Genomic DNA, 23,116 nt, shown 5'->3' on the forward strand with positions numbered 1-23,116 from the left:
CGCCATAGGGAGGGGAAAAAATATATATAACGCGAGCCACACGGTGTTACGCGTGTCAGCTCTTATTCTGAACGACAAGCGTATCTTTGAAAGCTCTTAGCCCTGGGGGTGTGGTGGGGGGTAACGATGTCTCGAGTTCAATCGTGATGAGACACGCTGCGTCGCAAGTGCGCTGCACGCGAATAATTACAAACGCAAAGGTGTAACGGTAAAGACGCAGCCAAGCAACGGGGTCTGCCGCGAAGTGAAATGCAAAGGTAAAGGGGCAGCCCTGCAATTGCTCGCTCGCACCACGCACGGGCGGGGAGGCCACGTCCACACGACGGGGAGCTCTCGACGAGGCAGAGAGAGAGGCCGACCGTCCCACGCTGGCCGCAAGTCTTGGAAGCAGTGGGAGTGACCCACACTCTACACCCCACCATCGGCTTACTGTGAGTTACCCATTTATACTGCTGGGTGGACAGGGGGGGGGGGGGTCGGGGTGAGGGTGGGCACGACACAGGCAACGGTAAACAAATGTCAAACGGGCGAACAGAGTTAAAAAAAAACACACCACTGGTGTTGACTACGGTGCTTGCAAATGTTGGACTGGATGATAAGTGTTTAGAAAGTGGGGGGAGGTCTTCAGCAGCTCGGGGCTCAAACCCAACCAGCGCCCCCCCCCCAACCACCCCCGACTTGTCGGAGGGCTGCCCCCGTTGATCACGAGAACCGTGCATCTGGAAGATGCTTTTGGATCATGGCTAATGTGGGCACACACGAGAGGCAACAATGCAATCTGGGTCACATTTGTTCAAACGCTTACCGAACGATTCGCGTGGGCCTCGATAAAAACTCACGCCAGGCACAGCGCCGCATCCCCAAGGACAAGGTCTGAACAGGTTCACTCGCACGTCCCTCATCGGAGACCTCCGCCCTGGCCTAAGCCCGACTCTTTGCTAAATTACCGCTGGTGACGCTTGGCTCTGCGCTGCAACAATGATCCGATTCACTCCACAATGACACATTGCACTGCTGAGGCAAGAAGGCAGAAGAAAGTGCATCACCCCGAGATTGGCTAAGAGTCAATTGAAGGATCTCAGAAGTAGTCCTATGATCTCTTTCTGCGGCTGTTTTCTAACGTAATAATGAAAATAAATAAAATACGATTCATAACAATAATTTACAGTCCTACATGAAAGCCGTCCCACGCCGCATCTTATCAGGGGGTGGGGGGGGAGGTGGGTGGAGTTTGTTTGACGATACTTCGCCAAACCGGTCCATGTGGGTTGATGAAGTCAGTGTGCTTGGGACCAGTTCAGACACCGCTCGGCAATAATGTTAACCACGGGCCGGGAATCAACCGGAGCTCAGTGTGAGAGTGCGTCAACGACCGTGCCACTGCTTCCCCACCCAAAATGAAACGTAAGTGCGGAGATAACGGTGATGGCGATGATGATGCTTGATGACAAGGACAGCAATGAACGCACGTGCGGAGTAACGCGGCAGCTAGAGAACAAGGCTGTCTATACATCTGCATCGCTGTGCACTCATTGGGAATATGTGTGCTGTGCGAGTGACCCGTTCATCGGGAAAAAAGGGGCTCCAACTCGAACCAACATCGCGCAAAGAAATAAATAAGGTATCCCGAATTTGTCGCGAGGAGTTGGCTCGTACACCTGGACGGGCGGCGGCCCAAACCCGGTGCCCAAAACGAGAACGGTTGGCTGCGTCTCCACGGCTCGGTGTCGCGGCGGAGGCAGGGCGACTAAAAACGTCGCACATTTGGTTCTCAGGACCTCTCCTCCCCCCCCCCCCCCACCACGTCACCAGCCGATGGACCGGTGGCACCCGCGGCAAGGTCAAAGCGTTGGCACAACCGCACACGGGAGCGGGAAATAAAACGCGTGGCAACCCGGGCGACGGGCGCCGTGCTCGAACACCGACCCCGCCGCGCGCAGGTCGCCCCCTTCCCTCGGTGCAATCCCGACTCGTGTTTTGCAAGCTGCTGGTGTCTAAGGTACGAGCCGCATCGCGCAAAGCCCTCGTGGGGGGTATGTAACCGACGAAATTCTTAACACGTCGCACTTGGGAAACATTTGTCTCATCGTCCCGCCTCGTGGAGCTAGCAGCACAAGCCACAACGGAGTAGCCGCACACGCGTGTGTAGCCGCACACGCATGTGTAGCCGCACACGCGTGTGCCTTTGAGTGGAGTGGCGGTGCAGCGGGTCGGCGCACCACGCCCCGAACCCACCGACCCCCCCTGAGTTTCGATTTAATTCCCGCTCACGGCCAACATTGGTAATGGTCGTGGGCCTGACGTAGGCCAACGCCGCATTGAGCGGTGGAGCCGGTGGGGAAACATCAGCACTGGAGAGACAAAGGCGGCCGGGCGCCGCACAGCCTTATTAGATGCTCGCTGACAGCAGTTTCCTCAAAAAGCCGACGGAGGCTGTGCAGAAGGGATCTTTGTCTCCGCCAGAGAGCTTGTTTGCGGTTTTGTGCACGCAGCATACACAGCTGTCATTTGCGGCTGCTGTTTGTTTGCAGAAACGGAGGGTTGTGTGTCTCCCTCGTCAGCAAAAACCTGTAGCCATGCGGGACTTGTGGTGGTTTTGGGAGCCTCTAGTTAGGCCACAGGGTTGCAGTTCCTAATGGGTAGTTCCCTCTGGCAGATCTAAACAAGTGGTGGGGGTGTACAAGGCTGACCAAGCAATTGTTATGGTTTTGTTTTATTTTGTTTATAATGGTGGGTGGTGCTGGTGGCGTTCCCAAGAAACTAAAGGCAGAGCATAAAATGTTCTGAAAATGCCAAAACCGCCCCCCCCCCACTCAGTTTGAGAACACAGTGCCGTCTCGTTTGATTTGACATCTTGCCATTTTTCACCAATTCCTTTCCAATTGTCCCACCAGTATCCAATCACTTAGGTGAACCATTTGTACTCGAGACTATGCAATTTTTGACCAAGTGGCGCTTTTTTTGTAAAGCAAACTAGGTTCACCATCGTAACCATGTGTTTAGCGTGAGAGCAAGGAGCAAGCACCACCAAGATCCCAGGCGTGACGCCGGGCTTCAGCGACCCGTGGTCAAATTGGGTTCTCGAGTGCGTCGAGCAGCCAGCCTCGTCGGCAATGACCTCCCGCCAACTGAATTTGGGGGTTTTCCACTTAACGTGGCGGCGGAACAGCCCTGAGGACGAACAATGGCAGTTCTACCGCGATGCAACGGACGTCACCCCGAAATGGCGCGTGCAGGAAAGGCCAAAGGGCCCCCTTTAGTTTGAATAAAAGCTCAGGGAGGCCGTTTTCCCACGGGACGATTCTCTAACCGGGGGTGGTAATGGAGTTGCTCTTACAGAGTTCCAAGTGGCACCAGATGGCCATTTCTTCGTATCGTGACGGTCACGGTGTGGACTATTGAATCAAAGTCGGGGAGGTGAAAACAGCATGAGATAATTAATACAATTGAGAGCGGGCCCTTTGACAGTGGGTTGAATAAATAATATAGAAACAAACAACAAAAATGAGGTCAACCAATCACATGAGGGAAGCAAAAAACTGCCAGTTGTTGAAAAATTTAAGAGGGGGAAAAAGATAAATGGCATTAAACACATGAGCACACGGAATGGTATGCACTTTTAATGATCAATAAACGTGGTTGAAGTGCCCAAAATTCGCTGTGATCTGAGATAACCTTAGCAAAGTGAAGATAATTATTTTATAATAAGACGTGAATTGGTAGTTAGGAACTGGTAAAAGGGCTGTAATGGCCCATGAAGGTGCCATTCAATTCATTTTAGGATTTTCTCGAAGGCCTGTTTCATAATGTTCGAAGATGTGTGTTACATGCATTAAACTAGCCTTAAACCATGATAAAAAAAGTCACGCATTTCGTGAACACCGTTGTTAATTCGCATTGGTGGGCTTCGTGGTGATAATGGGATTTTCTCACAACTCAATAAGGTCATAGCTACTCACCTCGGAGAACACCCAATTGCGCCACACACTGCATTTTACTGCCGTACTAGGCTTTGCAAATAGAATTGGTCTCACATTGTACAAATAATAAACCATGTTTCTCGATTTAAAATAAATGCCTTTTGTGGGCCACGTGGAAATTTTATTTTGTCCACTCTTGTTGAAATGCGAGTTTTTTTTTTATAAAGTAGCCGCAGCCGTGACTTCACATCACCAAATACAACATACCAGCACCTGGGCGGCACACTGACTACAGATATTGACTTGCAATCAGAACGTTGCAAAGTTTAATTCCTGGTCAGGGGAATCCACTCGAGAACTTAATCGCTCCCGGATGGATAAAACTGACACAAACTTGGTGCGAGTCAAGACACGTTGTCTCAAGCATGGACTCATCCTCTATCATAGGAATGTGGAATTTTCATCCACTGGTTCAAGGATATAAATAGGAGATGATTCCCTTCTTATGCTCGATTGAGCAGCAAATTATTTGGATTATCAAAAAGACAAACATCGCCCAAAAAGCCTTAAACAGATTGTTGGGGCATGTGCTGTTAGTGAGCACCTATGATGGTCAAGACAGCACGCAATGGTGTGGCTAGCAACACACCCGGCCACCTTTGTCTCCCCAATACTGATGTTTACACGCACTGCACCAGGTAGTCACATGAAGCTCACCAGACCTAGGGGAGGCCCAGGACCTGTTCAGAAATTCGCCAGTGTTGTTGGCCGTGAGCAGGAAATCGAACTCGGGTCGCCGGGACCGTTGCGGGTGGCACGAACCTCTCCTCTTCCGCTCCCAACTCATGATAAATCACCCAGAATCCACTCAACCTTGTCCGATCCCAGACACGAATTAGGATTTGGCCTGGATGGTGCTGGAATTGGGTGACCACCGTGCACAGGCTGTGGGGGCCATGGTGGGCAGCAGAAGGCGAAGCGGCAACATCCATTATCGTACTGCACATCTACGCTCACACATGCTCTCCGCCTCCACCAACCGGCACTGGCCAAGTGTAGCGATGTACGATCAGGCAGCCAACGACGACTTGCACAGCAAGCGAAAGCCCTCATCCAGCAGTGGATCAACAAAAGGGCTATACACGTACACGTGAACTCAGTGTACCCATGACGGTATGAGCGCTGTACAATGTACAATCTTCTCCGGATCACCGAGTTGTAACAATAGCGTTATGCCCAATTTCCTGTGCATGCCAGTGTTCACTTATCACAAAACAGGCACCAGATGTCAATTCATTTGTGAGAGATGCAAACAAGCAGAATCTGTTGACTTGCAGATTAGTGGCTGAAACTGAGTGGGGAGGGCGGGGTTATTCATCAGAAGGTGACTGCAAGGCGATCCGATTCCACCACGAACCCAAGCAACACCACTCTAATCCAGACGGCAACATGTGGGTTAAAGCGGGATTGCAAGTGTAGGGATTTGATGGCCTCAGGACATTCACAAATAACTGCACACACAAAAACTCTAATTGACATTTGTTTGTTTTTTGCTTCCAAATTTGGCGATTACTAGCCCAGAAAGTTAAGACTCTTCGCAGGCCATTATAAAGGGATGGCATCTCAATTAAACCTGAGGCTATTGAAGTAACTTCCAAAGTAGTTGGTTCCATGCTAGGGTGGTGCAGGGGTAACACTTGCTCCTCACAGCAAGAAGGGGGCTTGGGGGTTCGATTCTGAGGTTTGTATGTTCTGCATGAGTTCTCAGTTTTCCCCCATATCCTTCTCAGTTTTCCCCCATATCCTTCCCAAGCACCGCAGGCTAGCACGGTTGGCTATGTGCGGTGCGAAAGAATTTCAACATTCGTACATACGTACTGAATTGAGATTAAGCATAGCAACATCACTCTCGACTGCAATGATTTGGCAGGACCCTCCTGAAAAGAGTCTTGGAAATCAGATAAGCTTTCCTGGGTAAACGATCATCGTAATAATAACACTCATTACAATAACAATGACAATAATAACAATCATAATAACAATCGTGATAACAATGACAATAATAACAATCACAATAATAACAATCGTGATAACAATGACAATAATAACAAAAAGTTACATGATGTGAGCTCCATCGGGCCGTTGCGATGCAAGGTGATGCACTTCTCACTGTTAGAGTTCTAAAAATGGAAATTCAGTTTAATTACAACTAGTTTTAAAAAATAGACAAACTGAATAAAAAAAACTTGAGAGAAATTAAAATTAAAGATATTAAGATTGATTGATCCAGCTCAGTGACGTTCTTAATCTCCATCCCCCATAGCGTCTAACAAAGTCGCACCCGTCTTAGTTTCATGTTCTCCCATTTGATGTCAACCCATTCCCAAATTACATTTTCAAAGGGAGCTCTCTCCATTTTGCAGATCAAACTTATTTATAATCTGCCGTCAGGTTACGTAACCATCCTTTTATAATTCACAGCGCCAGTTTGCCAAGCTCCGCGTCATTCAATTTCCGCTTGCTCCGTTCACGCCGCTCGCAAGTGGCACGTAACGTTCGCCAGGCTCGCTCGTCCAATGTCAAAGGTCAACGACGAAACGTGACCTCACACTCCAGGGCGGTCACTCGGGAAGAGTCACAGGGAAGGTGTAACGACTCGGTGCCCCTCCGATGCACAAACACCAAGGAGGCGCACGTCACAGCGATGCGCCGCTCGCTCCACTGTTACCGACGCAATCACCTGGGGCTCAGCCACCGCCTCAATGTAAAATGAGAAAATTATAGTCGTTGCACTACATCCACATCAACCCTCCTTTTTTTGTGCTGCCGTCATAAGACATTTCGCTTTTTCCCAATGTGCTGCACGTGCCGATTTAAGCTCACGTTTTTTAGCTCTCAGGACGAGACTGACTTCATCAACAATTAACCAAAGCCAGGCATAGGATGTCTACCAAGCAACAGCTGCATGCTCGAACTGCTAACTGAACCGAAAACATAATCTAACGAGGAATAAAATAAGATTCGTGCTTCGATGAGTGAAGTAAGACATTTGTCTCTCGAACTATTCAATTATCGGCGACACGGAATCTCATTTTTCTTATTTTTAACAGTATATCTTTTTTTACATCGTGGTGAATAAATCACCTCTAAGTGCCTGCAGGCGGGGGGGGGGGTCACGTGAACAGATGAAACAACGGCCCCGTGGTCAATCCACTGCGGGATGAAGTCCTCCTCTACACCATGTCAGTCAAGGGGGATCTCGTCTAGCCAGGCATCCCAAGCCCCCCCCCCTCCCCAACGTACAAATCTCCTCTGCGGGGGGTCACGCAGCGTGACACTGTTTTTTTTATTACAAAACGCGAGAGCCTGATAACAACACGAAAAGAGGTTCCGCCGACAGAGTACCGCAAACATCCTGCGCCTAACTGTCCCCGGTGCAACGAGGGGGTGGGGGAAGCGGGCCAACTGCTCACCCAACCAAGTGGGGTACCTCGCGTTGAGGGGGGGGGGGGTGAAGATTTAAATAGGAAAACGGGGCATCGAACTGACATGATGAGGGAAGACCAGGGGTAGAGGAGAAGAGGGAAAGGGGTTTAAATCGGAGCAACACCGTGAGGCCGCTTCCTACCGGAGCCTACGAGTTCTCCGTTCGTCTCAGCGGAGACCAAGGTCTCCCCGGGCAGCGTGGGCTTGGTGGTTTCCCAGCCATCCATGGTGTGCGGCGGGGCGCACCGGCCAGCTGCTTTGTGACCTCCCAGGTGGCCCTGCAGGGCCTGCGAGAGGAACGACAACAACGACAACAACAACGACAACAGAATGATCATCAGCGACCGACGGGCCCACCGCGTTCGGCTCTACACATCCGAGTCACGCTCGAGTTTTAGTATTTTCCGGGAAACTGTGCGCGTTTGCAGGTTGCCATCGTCGTCGCTTGTTTTCGTCGAACACGAAAGGTAAAGGTTTTCGAGACGCTAATTAACCCGGCGAAAGTAACAGCTCAATGAAAGGTCCAGCATTCCACGGTGCGCCCCTTTGGTTCGAGTGGGGAGCCGGCCGGTGCTCCCGAGGTCCAGATTAAATGCTGGGTTCCAGCCGCCCGTGATTAAGCTGGGCTCTTCTCTCTTATCCCATTGCTCATTTGAGCAGGGGAGGTAGTTTGTGACCTTGCCTTTATGAATTTAACAACAACAGGAGTAAAACATGATCCAGTAGCTGTGAGATAAACATTAAAATGTCACCTTGGCATAAAGAATGTGGCGCGGACCGTTCAAGTGACTCGTCTGGATTCATCACGCTAGTCACGGCGACGCGATATTGGAGCTCGCACAAACCGGGGTCGCGTACCTCCAATTATAGTGCTGTTGGCTACATACTGTGCAAAAGAAGTTCAACATACGTACATACAAATTGGGTATTTGTGAGCTACAATTGTATTTTAAATTTGACCAGATAAAGCTCAATGAGCTATGAAGCTCTTTTTCAGAAGCGACCTCGCTATCACAAAGGATAGCTCAACAAAGTGGCTAATTGCATGGACATATACCAGCAGCCAAATACTCTAAACGCACGTTGATGGTACATGTGGAGGGAACAACCAGAGGACCTGGAGAACAATTCAAGCGACCACCACAAACTCCAATATACAGCCGAAGGGGTCGGCATCAAACCCACGACCTGCTGTGTACCAGGCGGGGTAGTTAACATCTCGCCACCGCGGCACCCCCTTTGTCTTTCTCACAGGCCCTCCCCCCGCTCCTTGTGTTGAAGGTTTTTGGTAAAGTTACGGCAGGGGGGGCAGGGGGAGGGGGGAGAACGTGCTGCAACATACTCACACGTGCGTCGAAGAAGCCCAAGCACACACCACTCGGCTCTCCAAAAGGGGGCAGAGAGAGGAGGGGGAGGGTGACCACAACAACAACAAAAATAACCTCCACAAGCAACGGAGACATCCCAGGTCACTCGGGCTGCGGAAGTAATCTTTCGGACGTTGGCCGGGCGCCAAAGATCGCGGCACGCTGTCGTTCTCCCGGCGCTCATCAGCGACGGCTCGCCTTCGCCGGCCGTCGCACAGCGGCTTGTAAGCGATTTTGCCAAATCGTCGACGGTCGATTTGTCACGAAAAACAACGCGCGTCCGTGAGGCTCGGTGAACATATCTTGGTTCAGGTGCAGCCACCCCCCTCCCCCCGCAGCAACAAACCACTCCGAAGAAACACACGTGTATCTGCAGCAGAAATGTTTGGCCTACTGTGTGAACGGTACACACGCAGCAGCTGAGACAAGGCCAGCTGCGCACCCTCCAAGCAAGGACATAATTAGATCACTATCGCCAAGAGCCATGCTCTATTCACCGCCGGATAATCCCACCGCAAATGCATTTTTTTTTATACATATCGAAGAACGCATCTACAATTAGCCTTGGTCAGAGCGTCGCCTGCCTCCTTGGTCGGTTCGTGTGTATATATATTGTTACTTTATCCGTGCAATGTCAGTGTAGCTGTTGCAGCCGTACGAAATGTTTTGATAGCTTTGACATGCATCTACGTATATACAACGTAGAATATTTTATTATATCAGGACCTTGGCTTGCGACAGCTTGGGCGGTTGCATCAATTTCCGTCTAAACAAATGGCTCTGCATAGTCCACAAACCGGCAAGCGTGATGGTACTTTATATCTACCTGTCGTTTATGGCATCCGATTGATAGTATGTACGTGGTCGAATGACAATAACCAAATATATATGTATAAACTAATAAGCCACACGTACTTGTGGCAAAACATTCATACATAAGGATGTCTCTGGTGTTGGCCAATTCGTTTCTAAAGACGATGCTATTATCAGAGTATGTATGTTTGCATGTTCACCACACGTAAGTGTGGTTAATGCAGACTTGATTCCTTGCAAAAGGTACCCCCATTTGGTGTTTGGACATCTTGACCCCTGTTTTTTTTCCAGAAAGGGTAAAACCTATTGTTATTTAAAAAAAAAAATTATATGAACTTTACGCGAGAATTTGGGTGATCCGCGCCACGATCATCCGCAACTCCTATTATCCATGGCAGCTGTCGGATCGGCACAAACTCCTATGTTTCACGGGGCTATTTCTTCCTATTATCCACAATTTTACCAATAACGCACAGCGAATCAGCTTCCTAATGCTCGCGGATGCGTTCTCGGCTGAGAGTAGTTACACGGCAAATCACTCCCATTTATCCACGGGGTCATCTACCCGTGATATTGTACCCTGCAGGTGAGAGTAAAATTGCGGATAATATGATCCGCGATCTTGGTCCACGAAAGCCACGTGGATGATAAGAGGAGTTCTCCGGTATTCAGTCCTCTATAATGGTCATGAACAATAGCACGTTCGCGTTAACAATATGTCGTGCATAATTACCAACGTGATTACCAACAACAATACATTTTTATGAACCCACACCTGCCTCTGACGAGTAGTCCTTTTCAAATGAAGCGCCAATTCACCCATGTAAGCAGATTGATTAAAAATGCATCCCTCTGCCAACATACCCAAGAGATATATATACCGTGTCTACAAAAAAAAACACACTAGGGATACATTTTTTATGGCATTCCAAAATAAATGGAGCATACCCTCGCCCTTAAGGATTGGCAAAACAACTTACTCGCTTGAAAGACAACTAAAGAACCAGCGTTGTACTTATCAAAGATACATACACACAAAAAATAAAGATCCCCCATATAGCCTTAACAGACTGTTGGGGCAAGTGCTGTTAGCGAGTAGCAGCTATGAAGGCCGCCACAACACACAAAGGGCTGAGTGGTCAGCTCCACGCCCGACCGCCTTTGTCTCCCCAGTGGTGATGTTTTTACACTCCGCACCAGATACTCATTTGAGACCAATTCAGATAATCATCACCAGTGTTGGCCGTAAACGGGAATCAAACCCAGGCCGACGGGTATGCAATGCAGTGCGCTACCCGCTACACTACCCCCTAAAGCATTAATAGACGAACACTTAAGCTTTCGCGACAAATATAATCCATAATATAGGTTTTTTGGGTTAGATCGCAAAAATATAAATGTGTCGTTAAACTCGCCACCAGCCGACACGGCCAATTAGTAAAGGAAGGTTCTCCAACACCGGTGTGCTGTACTAGCATAGAATTGGCATGTTGTGTTTACACGACAAACCTTACTCATCGGCCGCGTCGGGGCTGGTGGCGGGTTCGATGACACATTCATACTTACGCGATCTCACCCAAAACAACCTACATTGTGGCCTCGACAGACCGTTGGATCAGGTGCCATTAGCGAGTAGCACCTGTGAAGGCCTGCACGGCAGACGAGAGGGGGGGGAGAGCGGTGGCCAGCAGCACGACGATTGTTACCAAGACGCCGTCGATTATACGCCCGCCGTGCGCAACGGTTCAAGGACAAAAGCAATTGGCAGCATTCCGCCGATTCTGGCTAAATACAAATGGGCTGTGCTTAAGCACAAACCGAGCATGATGGGGGGGGGGGGGGGGGTAGGGGTTGGCATGCCAGGCACACGGAGCACAGCCAACAGACCGTGTGCAGTTTAAAGTCCAATGCTAAGCGTTGTGCGCGAGTTATATTGTATGACTGTAGTCGTTCTAGATTTAGCTAGTTTTTTTATGTTACCCATTATACCAGACTACAGTTCAGACATCGAGGTGATTAATGTCAAGCAGTTTCCATTCAAAGACTCCCGTTGTGGAAATTCTACATTGCTATGGCAGCGGTGACTGTTGGCCCACCGACCCCCCCCCCCCCCCCGCACCCTTCCGGTACGAAAATCCCTCTCGGTGAGATTCGAACTCGGAACATTCCGGTCGCGGGTCGAGCGCTCTGACCAGCGAGCGACACGGCCAAACGGCGACGCTGTGAAGACCGACCCCTCTGCGTACGGCGAGACGGGGAATAAAGAGTTACGGGCGCAAAATAAAAAGGCACTTGAAATGGATCAACGCTCGCGCACTCGAGCGCCGTAATAAAATGTTTTACTATTTCCGTGCGCATCGTGCGAACGGTCATTTCCCAAAGTTCCATTTGTATTCTGCAACCGGTGCATTTGGACTAAAAGTGAGCCGGCGCAGATTATTTGACCAGCCAACGCACCAGGTGGGACCAATATACACTCAAGGGAACGAATGATGATGTACGGAATGCCATCATTATTCGCGAACTTGCTATCAGGCGATTTTGGCTATCCACGAATCGCATCTGGAACTGTGCACGACTGCACAGTGTTGAGATAAAGTGATGAGAGAATGTGATGCGAGAAAGTGATGTGATGGTGGTAGGAGATAAAGTGATGAGATGCTTATTTATAATATTTATTTTTATTTACCTTTTTGTTCTATGATGATGTCCAACTATTTAATAGGTTATGTATGTATTTATTTAAGGTAATTCGAAAAAAATATATACGTTTTCGTAGGCCAATATCATTATCCACGAAATGTGTTGTATTCAGAAGCTCTTTTTCACAAACGTCAAGTAGAGATTGGTCAGTACTTTACATTTTCCTGACTGTTTCATCTCATCCACGCTCTGTGCCACCACCACCCTGCAAGGTCACAGACATTTCTCCTTCTGTTCCCTTCTCTCACAATGCACCACTTTGGAATTCCCTCCCTCCCATGGTCTCTGTCCCCCCCTGACCCCCCCCCCCCCCCCAAAGTTATTCTCGTAACCTTGCTCAGTTCAAGAAACATACGAGCTCTAAATTATCACGCCTTCATTGGCGCAGTTTGCTGCTGGCCACTTGGCGCTTTAAGCTGTTGGGCCCTCCACGTCCAGTACCGTGATGTAAATACGTATATAATTCACGCTACCTCGCAAGGAGCCCTTTGCTTTGAAGCTGTAAAACTTCAGTGCATCGCTGTAACGGAACACGGACGGACCGAGCATAATATAACGTGTGACTGTGCGTCCAGGTGGGTACGCAAATATAACGGTACAGTACGACACAAGTTAACAGCGCTTACATGTAACATCACAATGTGTACATGGATTGTGATTTTAAACAGGTGTCATATATTGTTATGGCTAAAGCAGGGGGTGTGGGAGATGGGGATAAATCTAAATTATCCTCACCTGCAGCATTTAAACTTTAACGCAGCACATTTAAATGTTCGGCTTGGGAAAAAATACGTATTAAGAAAATGACCACAGCTTAAGGATAATGATGCCACACACTGGACTTGCAATTCGGAGGTCGCCGGTTCAGTCTCCTGGCATGCCGGCTGAAACAGCGATACAAGTTTCTTGCATCCCTCTGTCTACCCTTTATTAACTGGCTTACGTCACAGTCAGCCGCACGGCATAGGTCGCGTTTAAAATGATGGCCAAACGTGGGGAAAAAAATATAACCCAATTTAATTTTTTTACTTCAAGATCCCAAAGAGATAGACATTTACAATTCCCAAATTAATCCCGAATAATGTAAAACACAATCACTCGTGTAGTTCACGTGCCAGAGGAGTTAAACAAAGCCAATGGCACGTAATCCAGTCGCCTTGAGGCCACGGAGCTTTTACAAGCCAGACACAATAGTACACGAACAGTGGGTAAACACTGCAACGGTAGCATTTCCCCGTGCATGTTGTGCGGCTGTGGCTTTGTCTGGCTGTGAGCCTCACGCAAGCTTCACGAATCTTTTTTTTTGCAAGGTACAATACAATTTGTATTAAAATAGCATGTGAAAAGGGAACGCCTCCTCAATGGATGTACAAAAACAGTGGGAATATTCGTCGTACGTTGAACTTTTTTCGCGCTGTACGTAGCCAAACGTGCTAAATTGTAGGGTGCATAATCGTGCATTTAGACAGAAAGAGACAATCATAGGCAGGGGATAAAAAGGGCTCCGGATGAAGGAGGGAAGAGGTAGGACAGCAGCGATTCCATGGAGGATCTGTGAGATGGCGAGTGGATTATTGGGATAGATCCAGGGCTGAATCGGTATCGGATTGCTCTGGGAATTTTAAAATATCCCAGCGTAATATTCACATTGGTAATGGAGGGCAGCCGTGCCCCCCCCCCTCCCCCCTCTGGTTAGCAGAGCACGCTGTAAAAGTGGCAAACCGAGTTTGGTGTGAGCAAGATGTTAACTCCCTCGCCTGATATGGAGGAGGTCGTGGGATCAATCCCGACCCTGCCACCTGTGTATTTGGAGTTTGCATGTCTCTCTCCCCATGGTCACATCGGGCCTTCCGGTTTTTTCCTCCACACTTATAGACATGCGTTTAGAGTATTTGGTTGCTCTAAATTTCCACGCGATGAGCCACTTCGTTGAGCTATCATTTGCAAATGTGTCGTAACCCTCCACCACCCGACACGGCCAATCAGCAAAAAAGTGTCACGTTGACAAAAGACAAATAATTCACTACTTTAGCCCACTGGTGTGTTGAAGAGTGAATCCACAACATTTACAGTTTGAGTACGACGTTTCGCTGGTAATTACATCCAGCATCATCGGGCAATTCCAGCATCATCGGGCAATTCGCCTGATGATGCTGGATGTAATTACCAGCGAAACGTCGTACTCAAACTGTAAATGTTGTGGATTCACTCTTCAACACACCGGTGGGCTAAAGTAGTGAATTATTTGTCTTTTGTCAACGTGACACACTTTTTTTTGCTGATTGGCCGTGTCGGGTGGTGGAGGGTTACGACACATTTATAAATAACGCGATCTAACCCAAAAAACCCTTATTATGAATAATATTGGTCGCGAAAGCGTACGTGTTAAACTATCATTTGCAGCCAGGTCATTTCCAAAAAGAGCTAAGTCACTCAGTGGGCCTTATCTGAAAAAAAAAGTTTTAGTTTAAATAGTTTTAGAAATTGCAGGGCTACACAGTTTTACCTTTTTACCTCCACGAGGAATCGCTTAGACAGGTGGTGACATCCGCAGGTCGCAGGAAAAAAAAATGAATGAATGTGACCAGACAGTACCACTCGCCTGTGCATTTAGCGCCACATAGCCGATGTGTGCGAGTCACGTGCAGATGCCGAAGGTCTGTTTCGTTAAGAGCCCACGCTCCACATTGCTTTATGCCCCTAATGCCATGAGACAGTGTTGTCTTCAGCTCCACTCTGCACCTTCGAGACAGCTGGCAGGAGGAAAGAACCCGGAAAATTTCGATTCCACGTCCCATGTCATGCTCTTACAATTATTTCTACAATTTGTCAATCTTTAAGGTAAATCCACGACGCCTTGCACACACAGCATGTGTGGTAAATCTGCCATCGTTCTGCGTAATTTAGGTTTCGATGCGTACAGTACTACCGCCACGGTAACGACTCGACAATGACGAATGTAAACGATTTAGAAACATTATTTGAAATAGTAGGCATACGTATGAAGTACTAGAGTACGGTGAAACTCCAAAAGTCCACGGAGATATGGGGTGACTTCCCCATGGACCCCATAATACGTGGCGGACAGTGATTTCATGTCCGTACGTCATCATTCTACAAACTACCAAAACTATTATCTATTTTACCAGGTAAGGCCCACCGAGCTATACAGCTCTTTGTTCAGAAGCGACCTGGCCGTCACAAACGAAGTGTCTTTTATCACGTGGAAATTTATAGCAGCCAAATACCGTAAATGCACGTTTCTAAATTTGGAGACAAAAACCAGAGGGCCTGGACAGAATTCCACGCGACCACAGGGAGATCATGCAAACTAAAAATTACAGGCATCAGGGTCGGGGGTTGAACCCACGACCCCTGCGAACACGGCGAGTTAGTTAACAATTCGCCACCGTGGCACCCTTTCTGGGTAACTGAAGGTGGGGGGCCCAGGAAATATCTTACCACTGACATTACCCACAGCTGGGAATCAAACTCAGGTCACCAGGTTCACAGTGGGTTAAAAGCACTGGACCACTGCCTTATGACCCAGTTATATAAAGGTCGTCTACCGACTGTATGTATCAATTGAATAATATCGATGCGATCATACTATAAACGAGCTTGTGATGATTTTCACCAAGTAATATGTATTAAGAAAATGACCACATGTTGAACTTCTTCCGCACCATACGCAGCCAACTGTGCTTATCGGCGGCGCGGGAATTCAACACAGTGGTTTCCAATCTCAACAGAGAATAACGTGACAAAGTGATAGCACTGAAACCTGTGGTAGGATGAAAATATACAACAACAAAAAAACATCACTTACAAACGACGAGGCACTCCACCATCCGAGGCAGTCCACCGTCGCTGATTGACTCTCTGGAGTGGGTCCCACAATTTAGGGCCATGAAAAAAATCGTAAATCCCAATGGCCCGAGCGTTGAGATAAACTCGAGAACAATTGCCTGGCTTGTGTGGCCTTAAGAAGCAGTCAATTTTGAAAGATAAGCAGAAGGTGCCTTGTCGGCACGTAACCATCCATCGATTAAAATGGACCCATTGTAAAGGCAATGAATAGCAGTCTAAAAATCAACTGTTAAACATCTGTGGAGATTACACACAAATTACAGTGCAATGTCGCACATTTGACCATCACATATCGGTCTTGCCAATGAATCGCCTGGACCCAGTGCAGTATCTGTGCATGGTGTATAGGGCGGTATTTACAGATGATCACGTATCTGACATTGTCACATCGGGATATACCAATCGCCCGGGGAGAAAGATTTGCGACACTGTCGTGTATATACTAAATTATGTTAATAGAAGGGAAAAAAAGACAGAACACACAAACCAATATATAGCGCTCTCTACGCAGAGCATCCCAGGGCACTTCACACTAAAATAAAAACAGACCGACACAAATAAAGCACATCAATTGTTTCATCGAATCACGACTCTTAATTGTTCACATTTAACGAATCGTCGGGGTGATTGAATTTCAGACAACCCTTTCACTTGACGGTGCATCCACCAAGGCAGCCGCAGCGAATTTCACGACAGGAGTCGCATCGCAACGCAAGGGGCCCAATCGACGCAACCGCAAGCAACGGTTGCGTCCAATGGGCCCCGAGCACGCAGCGAGCCGGCCGAATCCGTTCGACGCGCCACGCAACAACATTTTAAGGGAAACCCCTTCAATCGCCCTTCTCCCAGACTCACTCCCTCCTCAACCCCCTGCCCAGACGTTGCGGGATTCCGCCTGCGGCAATCCGGAGCCGTCTCCACCGCGGACCTGGGGATCCCCCGACGCGGCTTTAAGAACGGCCGGAACGGCGTAGCCTTGCGGGGGTCCCAACGCGCACGAACAATAACCCGCGAGACGGCACACGCACGGGCGCGCGTCAGCGTCAAAGGCAAGGCGTCGCGCGACGCTCGGCAAATCCGTTGGATTGCGACAGAAAATCCATAGCGCGTGGACCGCAAGCGCGATTTGCCGATTCACGCCGGACATAACCGCCGGCCACCGCGCGCTTCGTGACACCAAGCACATTAAAGTAAGCACGGGTCCACTCGTAAGCTGTTGATTTTTATCATATTATTCAGACATGGGTGTCGCGGTAGCGAGATGTTAACTACATTCACATGGTATTAAGGAAGTCGAAGGTTCGATCCCGACCCTGACGCCTGTATATTTGGAGTTTGCTTGTCATTCTCCCCATGGTGGCGTGGATTTTCCTCCGGTTCCTCCGGATGATTTTTCCCTCCGCACTTATAGACGTGCATTTAGAGTATTTGGTTGCTCAAAATTTCCACGCGGTAAACCACTTGGTTGGGCTATCATTTGTGGCCAATTTCACTTCTGAAAAAAAGTTTATAGCTCAGTGGGCCTTACCTGGTGAACAAAAAAGCATATAAAATATTATAATAAATACATATAAGGTATATATATATAAAGATAACAACATATTAAGGGTGGCCCAATGTGCGTTAGATCTTGAGCGCGAAAGGGACAGCGGGGGCGGTGGAGGGGGGGGTGGCAGCATCGTCAGCGAGCCCGACAGCGGTTATCTCATCGCAGCGGGGAGCGAGGGCCCTGCGCCTTGCTCCGAGTCACACATCGGAAGAGCCACCCGCCCAGATGCGTCCGTTGATCCGCGGCTGCCGTCGCCACGTAGAGGAAAGGCAGAGGGGAGGGGGCGCATGGACGGGAGTTCACGAGACGGGGAGGGGGAGGGAGGTTTTTCTCGGTTCCGGCGCTCAACGCCCCCTGCCTGACATCCGCCCTCGCGGCAACCTGCCCCCCCCCCCCCAATCCCAGTCCCTTTGAGAATTTTTTTAAATTTAATTTTCCACCCCCGGCCTCAATTTCTAACGACGCTGCTGCTGCTGCCAATCCACGAGGTGAGCCGAGCACACGGGCGGCGGAAGAAATTATTTCCGCTCGGGCGAAAGACGACGCCAAAAAAGTTGCGAGCGAGGCTCTTGGGGGGGGGGGGGGGTGAGGGGGGCTGTGCTTTGTTGTGACATTTGCGGGAATTTAGGCTTCTGGTTGGGCGGGGGGGCGGAAGAGGGGGTGGGGGGTCATGGAAACCACTCAATGGCTAAGAGTGCGATGGCAGCAGGCAAGACGACACGGCTGCCTCTTGGGTTTTAAACTCGCTGGCGCAAAGCACAAGCCGTTTAAATTGGCCAGCGCAGCACGGGATGGTGAAGGTGCAGAGAAGCTGAACGCGAAGGCCACGCGCGCTTCCAGCCGCTGACAAAGTGACAGCTTTCAATCCCCCCCCCATTGATAAATTGGGTTGCATTGCAGATCGCTCAATGGTTGAGCACCTCCGTACGTTTGTGATTTCGTGACGCACCTGAACAAAACTTTTATTTACGTGCCGCACCAAGACTACAAAGCATTGCCCCAGCATGTAAAAAAAAAAGTCGATCGGTGTTTCTGTCTGTAACAACAATCGTAACGCTCAATTTTAGAAGTTTGCTTTTGTATTAATCACATTTTTACTCCGCAAGGATTTTTATATGTACGCGGATTTTTCAATGCCTGGTCTCACGAACATAACGGTACCAAGCTCTTTGGTTCCTTCGGAGAAGTCGCGTAGGTAGAAAAATAAAATAAGAGGATGGATTCCCGCAGTCACGAAAGCTTCAAATCAAGATAACGGTACCATTTCGTTATAACTAACCACTGCTTGCCAGGAATTGTTACTGGAAGAGGAGCTGTATTTTGGAACTGTGAATGGTGAATATGAAATAACGCGTCATTTGTTTGTGTAGTGCAGACTGCTATGGTTATGTGGCTAATAATAATCATTCAAATTTATAATGCGCATTCCATCCTACGATCCTAATGTGAAATGCATGAACAGCAGGAAACAAAAACAGAACCAGGACAACCGACCAAACTAGAGGGAAAGCCACTTTAAAGAGATGTTTTTTTCAAAGCAGACTTAAATATATCTATACCGACTCCGATTACTTGATTTCAATTGGCAAGTCGTTCCGAACAAAGCCTGGGTGCCATGCTAGCAAAAGACCAATCACCAAAACAGCACAACCTATACCTGGGAGTGCTGAGCAGTTGGAGATCAGAAGATCTTTCGGACCTTGATGGAATAGTATTAGTTCCTCCAAGTAATCTGGGGTGTGCCCTTTTAAAGCCGCATTGGTTAATAGGAGTATCTTGAAATCCACTCGGAATTTGACTGGTAGCCATCAAAGAGATAAGAGGACTGGTGTAATGTGCTCACGGAATGGTGTTCGTGTAAACACTCGAGCAGCTGTTCTGAACAAGCTGAAGTCTGCCCAGTAGTTTTTTCTCAGAATCCCAACCAGTAAGGCACATAATGGATTTGTTAGAGCAATAAACCAGCAAACACTTGACAACATAGGTTTAAATCCAGGCAATTGCCCAGGTCTAAATATGAGAGCGGATGACATCCAAAGCAAGTAATTGCCAGTAACGGCAAGTTCTCCATTGCAAAAAAAAAACTGTAGAATCTCAATTACCTTATTTTCCCACATATAGCCCGCGTACGCATATAACCCGCAGACGCATATACCCCGCAAAAAGCGTTTTGTGTAAAACAAATTTCAGATAGCCCGCAACTCCATATACCGCGCATGCATTCATATATTTAACGTCATTACTGCAGCTTAATTCCATCATATTAATACAAAGTTGACATTTGTAATACATTCCACTATCAATCGTTAACATTACAATCATAACGTGCACAAAGAAAACAAACTGGAAACGAGTGAACTTAAAGCAGTAAATAAGTAACAAAAGCAAATATCCAATAAATAAGTAACACATAACTGGTAGATAAGTAAGTAAGCGTACTGTTAGGCATACCAGCATTCGACCTCATCATATTACAGCTACTGGACCGGTAGTTACCCCTGTACAGTTTTAGCACTGGTAGATTGCGCACTGCGCAGACAATAGCGGCACTACGGTAACGCCATTGCCTCCTGGCAACAAAGCCATTGGAAGTTTAAAACAAAGCTCATGGTCGCGACTGTATAGTGCTCAGCCAATAGCAGTGGTCTAAGGGACTCAGCAATTATGTTTCCGCTTGTTAAGGCCCTTCCCATTCTGCAATCCACAGCCTCAGCTGAAACTTTCGCAGCCCCCCTACAGCCACTGAAAGTATTACAGTAAACAAAGTGCACCCACTTCAAACAGTCGTTTCATTGTACAAATAATTCGAATCATTTAAAAGGTGATAACATGTGCAATTTTAGTGCGAGTGGTTTAGCAGTGCTTTAGTCAAAGGTAAGTGTTGCATAGTGGATATTCCTACCATGAAAAAATTAAACGAGTGACATGTCACACGTGTAAAATATTTTCGGGATAGCCCGCACCTCCATATACCCCGCAGGGTTTTGTTTTGTTTGTAAAAAGTGGTATACCCCGCGGGTTATGCGGGAAAATACGGTACCTCTCATTCATATTGAAATACAGAAAATACAATTCACGTGCTATGAAGAAGGCCCATTGCCTGAAACGTCAGTTCTCATGTATGTGTTCAGTTTTTGTTGTAATTGTATGTGGGAGGCCTTCATCCAGAAGTGGACTGATTACGGCTCGTGATTATGATGAAGCTTGAATGATAAAATGTGTTCAAAGAAAAACCGAGCCACTGGTACGAAAGCAGGGATTGTGTCGATCCTATAAATATCTGTCAATCCATTAAATTACGAAAGTGATTTGAAAATGCGTATTTACGAAGGCAAGCCTTACACGGGGCCTTCAAGGATATTTAAGCCAGCTTGCTTCAGATGCAAATCCATGAATGGCAGCAATAGAATAAAACACTACATGTTTATCGAAATGCGCAGCATTGTAAAAATATATAACAATCTGCACACTTCACTGTGAACACGGTTGAAACTAAGCCAGCGGTAGACAAGTAAACAACAACCGCTGCAAAGCGACACTCCCCACACTACAGCAGTACAGCAGAGGTCGTATTAGAGTAGGCACCACGGTGGTGAGATGTTAATTATCTCGCGTTGTATGCAGAAGGTCGTGGGTTCGATCACGACCCTGACGCTCGTATATGTTTGGTGTCTGCACGTTCTCCCCGTGGTTGTTTGGCGGATCCTTTCCCCGGGTGGGTCCTCCGGTTTTTTCCCCCCTCCACATTTAGAATCAATAAGCGTTCAGAGCGTTCGGCTGCTGTAAATTTCCACGTGATTACAGGCCACTTCGCTGAGCAATCGTTTGTGGCCCAATGTCGCTTCTGAAGAAAAAACAAAGCTACGTAGCTCAGGGGGCATTACCTGGTAAAATAAAAACACATTTTACTTTAGTTTAGAGTGCAAGTCCAGACAAGCGATAAAAAAAACTCTCCTAGGGAAACAAGCTTTTCACGACACAAACATAAAAAAAAACTACGGAGGAAAGGAAGCGCAATGCACCTCCCCGCTTCGTATCCAGGACTCCCGGGCATTAAAACGGCCACCGCAGCAACAGGGGCCAGTGCATTCGCAAGGTCAAAAGCAAAAGGTAAAGGCGCAGCCCTGCATTTGCTCGCTCGCACCATGCACGGACGGGGAGGCCTCCTGCACAAGACGGGGAGCTCTCGACGAGATGTGTTTTGGCCGACCATCTCACGCCGGCCACAAGTCTTGGAAGCAGCGGTGAGCGCCCCCCGCACTTTACCCCGCCATCGACTTACTGCGGGGTAGCCCCATTTACACGCCTGGGTGGGTATAGGCGGATTCAACCCCGATTAAGCTTGGAGAGCTGAAATGGGGGTTCAAAAGGACTCTCAAACAAACACCGCGTTGTGAAAGACCCAACGCAGAAGATCCCTGGGTTTGCTCTTCCACGGAGTTCATTGTCCACCCTAAACCGCATCCCACTGCACAAATCATGGCAGCAGCAGCAGATGCGGATACCTCATGCACGAGTGAAAATTTTGAATTATTCAGTAGCGAGCGACTGTGGTCATCCAAATCAGAGGCCGTACAACGTGGAACGACGCAATGCCCCATCCGCAAACACGAAGGCGACATCGCAGCGATGCAGCTCCGCTGTTCCTGACACGGCTATCTGGGCTTGACCACCTGAATGTGAAATTGTAGTAGTTGTTCTGCATCTACGTCAGTCATGGAAGACGAAGTGAAAGGGGGGGGGGAACTTACCCCATTGTTTAAACTGGCACGCAGGGTAGATGTAATTGGACCATTCGACTATTGCAGATCCCCAATGCAAAGTACCTCCAATAAAACGAGCGAAGTGGGGAGTGACCACTCAGTCTCTGTGCGGCCATTGGGCGAAGAGAATTCTCAGTACCGTGTTTGCTCACATCATTGGCAGAGCAGTGTTTTCTTTAGGCCAAGGGAAGAAAGGTGTCAACAAGTTAAGTCAATAACCACCCCCTCCCGTTCTTTTAGCATGGGTGCATTAGAAAAAAAAAGATATTTGAAAAGGTAAATAAAGTAAATTCCACCAACAAAAGGTTTCCTGGGGAGCCCAAATCCCCTGCTAGAGAAGAGGAGGCGGAGGGTGGTCAGTCCTGGCATTAAACTAAATGAACTGGCCTCATGAGGTATTCCCTTAGACAAGAACCTCATCATCACCACCGTCGTCGTCACACCGCCGGTGCATAACGCCGGCACACCACAAAGACACGTCCCTCAGTAACCAAACGCATTTCCTGAAACTTTCGGTGACGGCTCTCATTCCTATACCACAGTAGAGGTGTCAACTACCTCGCCTTGCATACAAGGAGGCCGTGGGTTTGATCCAGACTCTGATGACGCCTGCTGTATATTTGGAGTTTTCATGTTCTCCTCGCG

The 23,116-nt window shown here is 48.3% G+C and overlaps 1 protein-coding gene across 1 annotated transcript in view; it reads right to left on the reverse strand.

Annotated features, from left to right (window-relative positions):
* The window catches only part of LOC116949399 (scm-like with four MBT domains protein 1), a 73,117-nt gene that overhangs the window by 24,930 nt on the left and 25,071 nt on the right, over positions 1 to 23,116 (reverse strand). The window contains exon 2 of the mRNA XM_032966682.2: positions 7,549 to 7,693. Within this exon, the coding sequence (XP_032822573.2) occupies positions 7,549 to 7,633 (85 nt within the window). The 5' untranslated portion in view covers positions 7,634 to 7,693. The remainder of the gene's footprint in view (positions 1 to 7,548; positions 7,694 to 23,116) is intronic.

The sequence above is a fragment of the Petromyzon marinus genome, chromosome 36 (genome assembly GCF_048934315.1).
Source record: "Petromyzon marinus isolate PM22_M1 ecotype Great Lakes invasive population chromosome 36, UKy_Petmar_22M1.pri1.0, whole genome shotgun sequence".
NCBI classification, from domain to species: domain Eukaryota; kingdom Metazoa; phylum Chordata; class Hyperoartia; order Petromyzontiformes; family Petromyzontidae; genus Petromyzon; species Petromyzon marinus.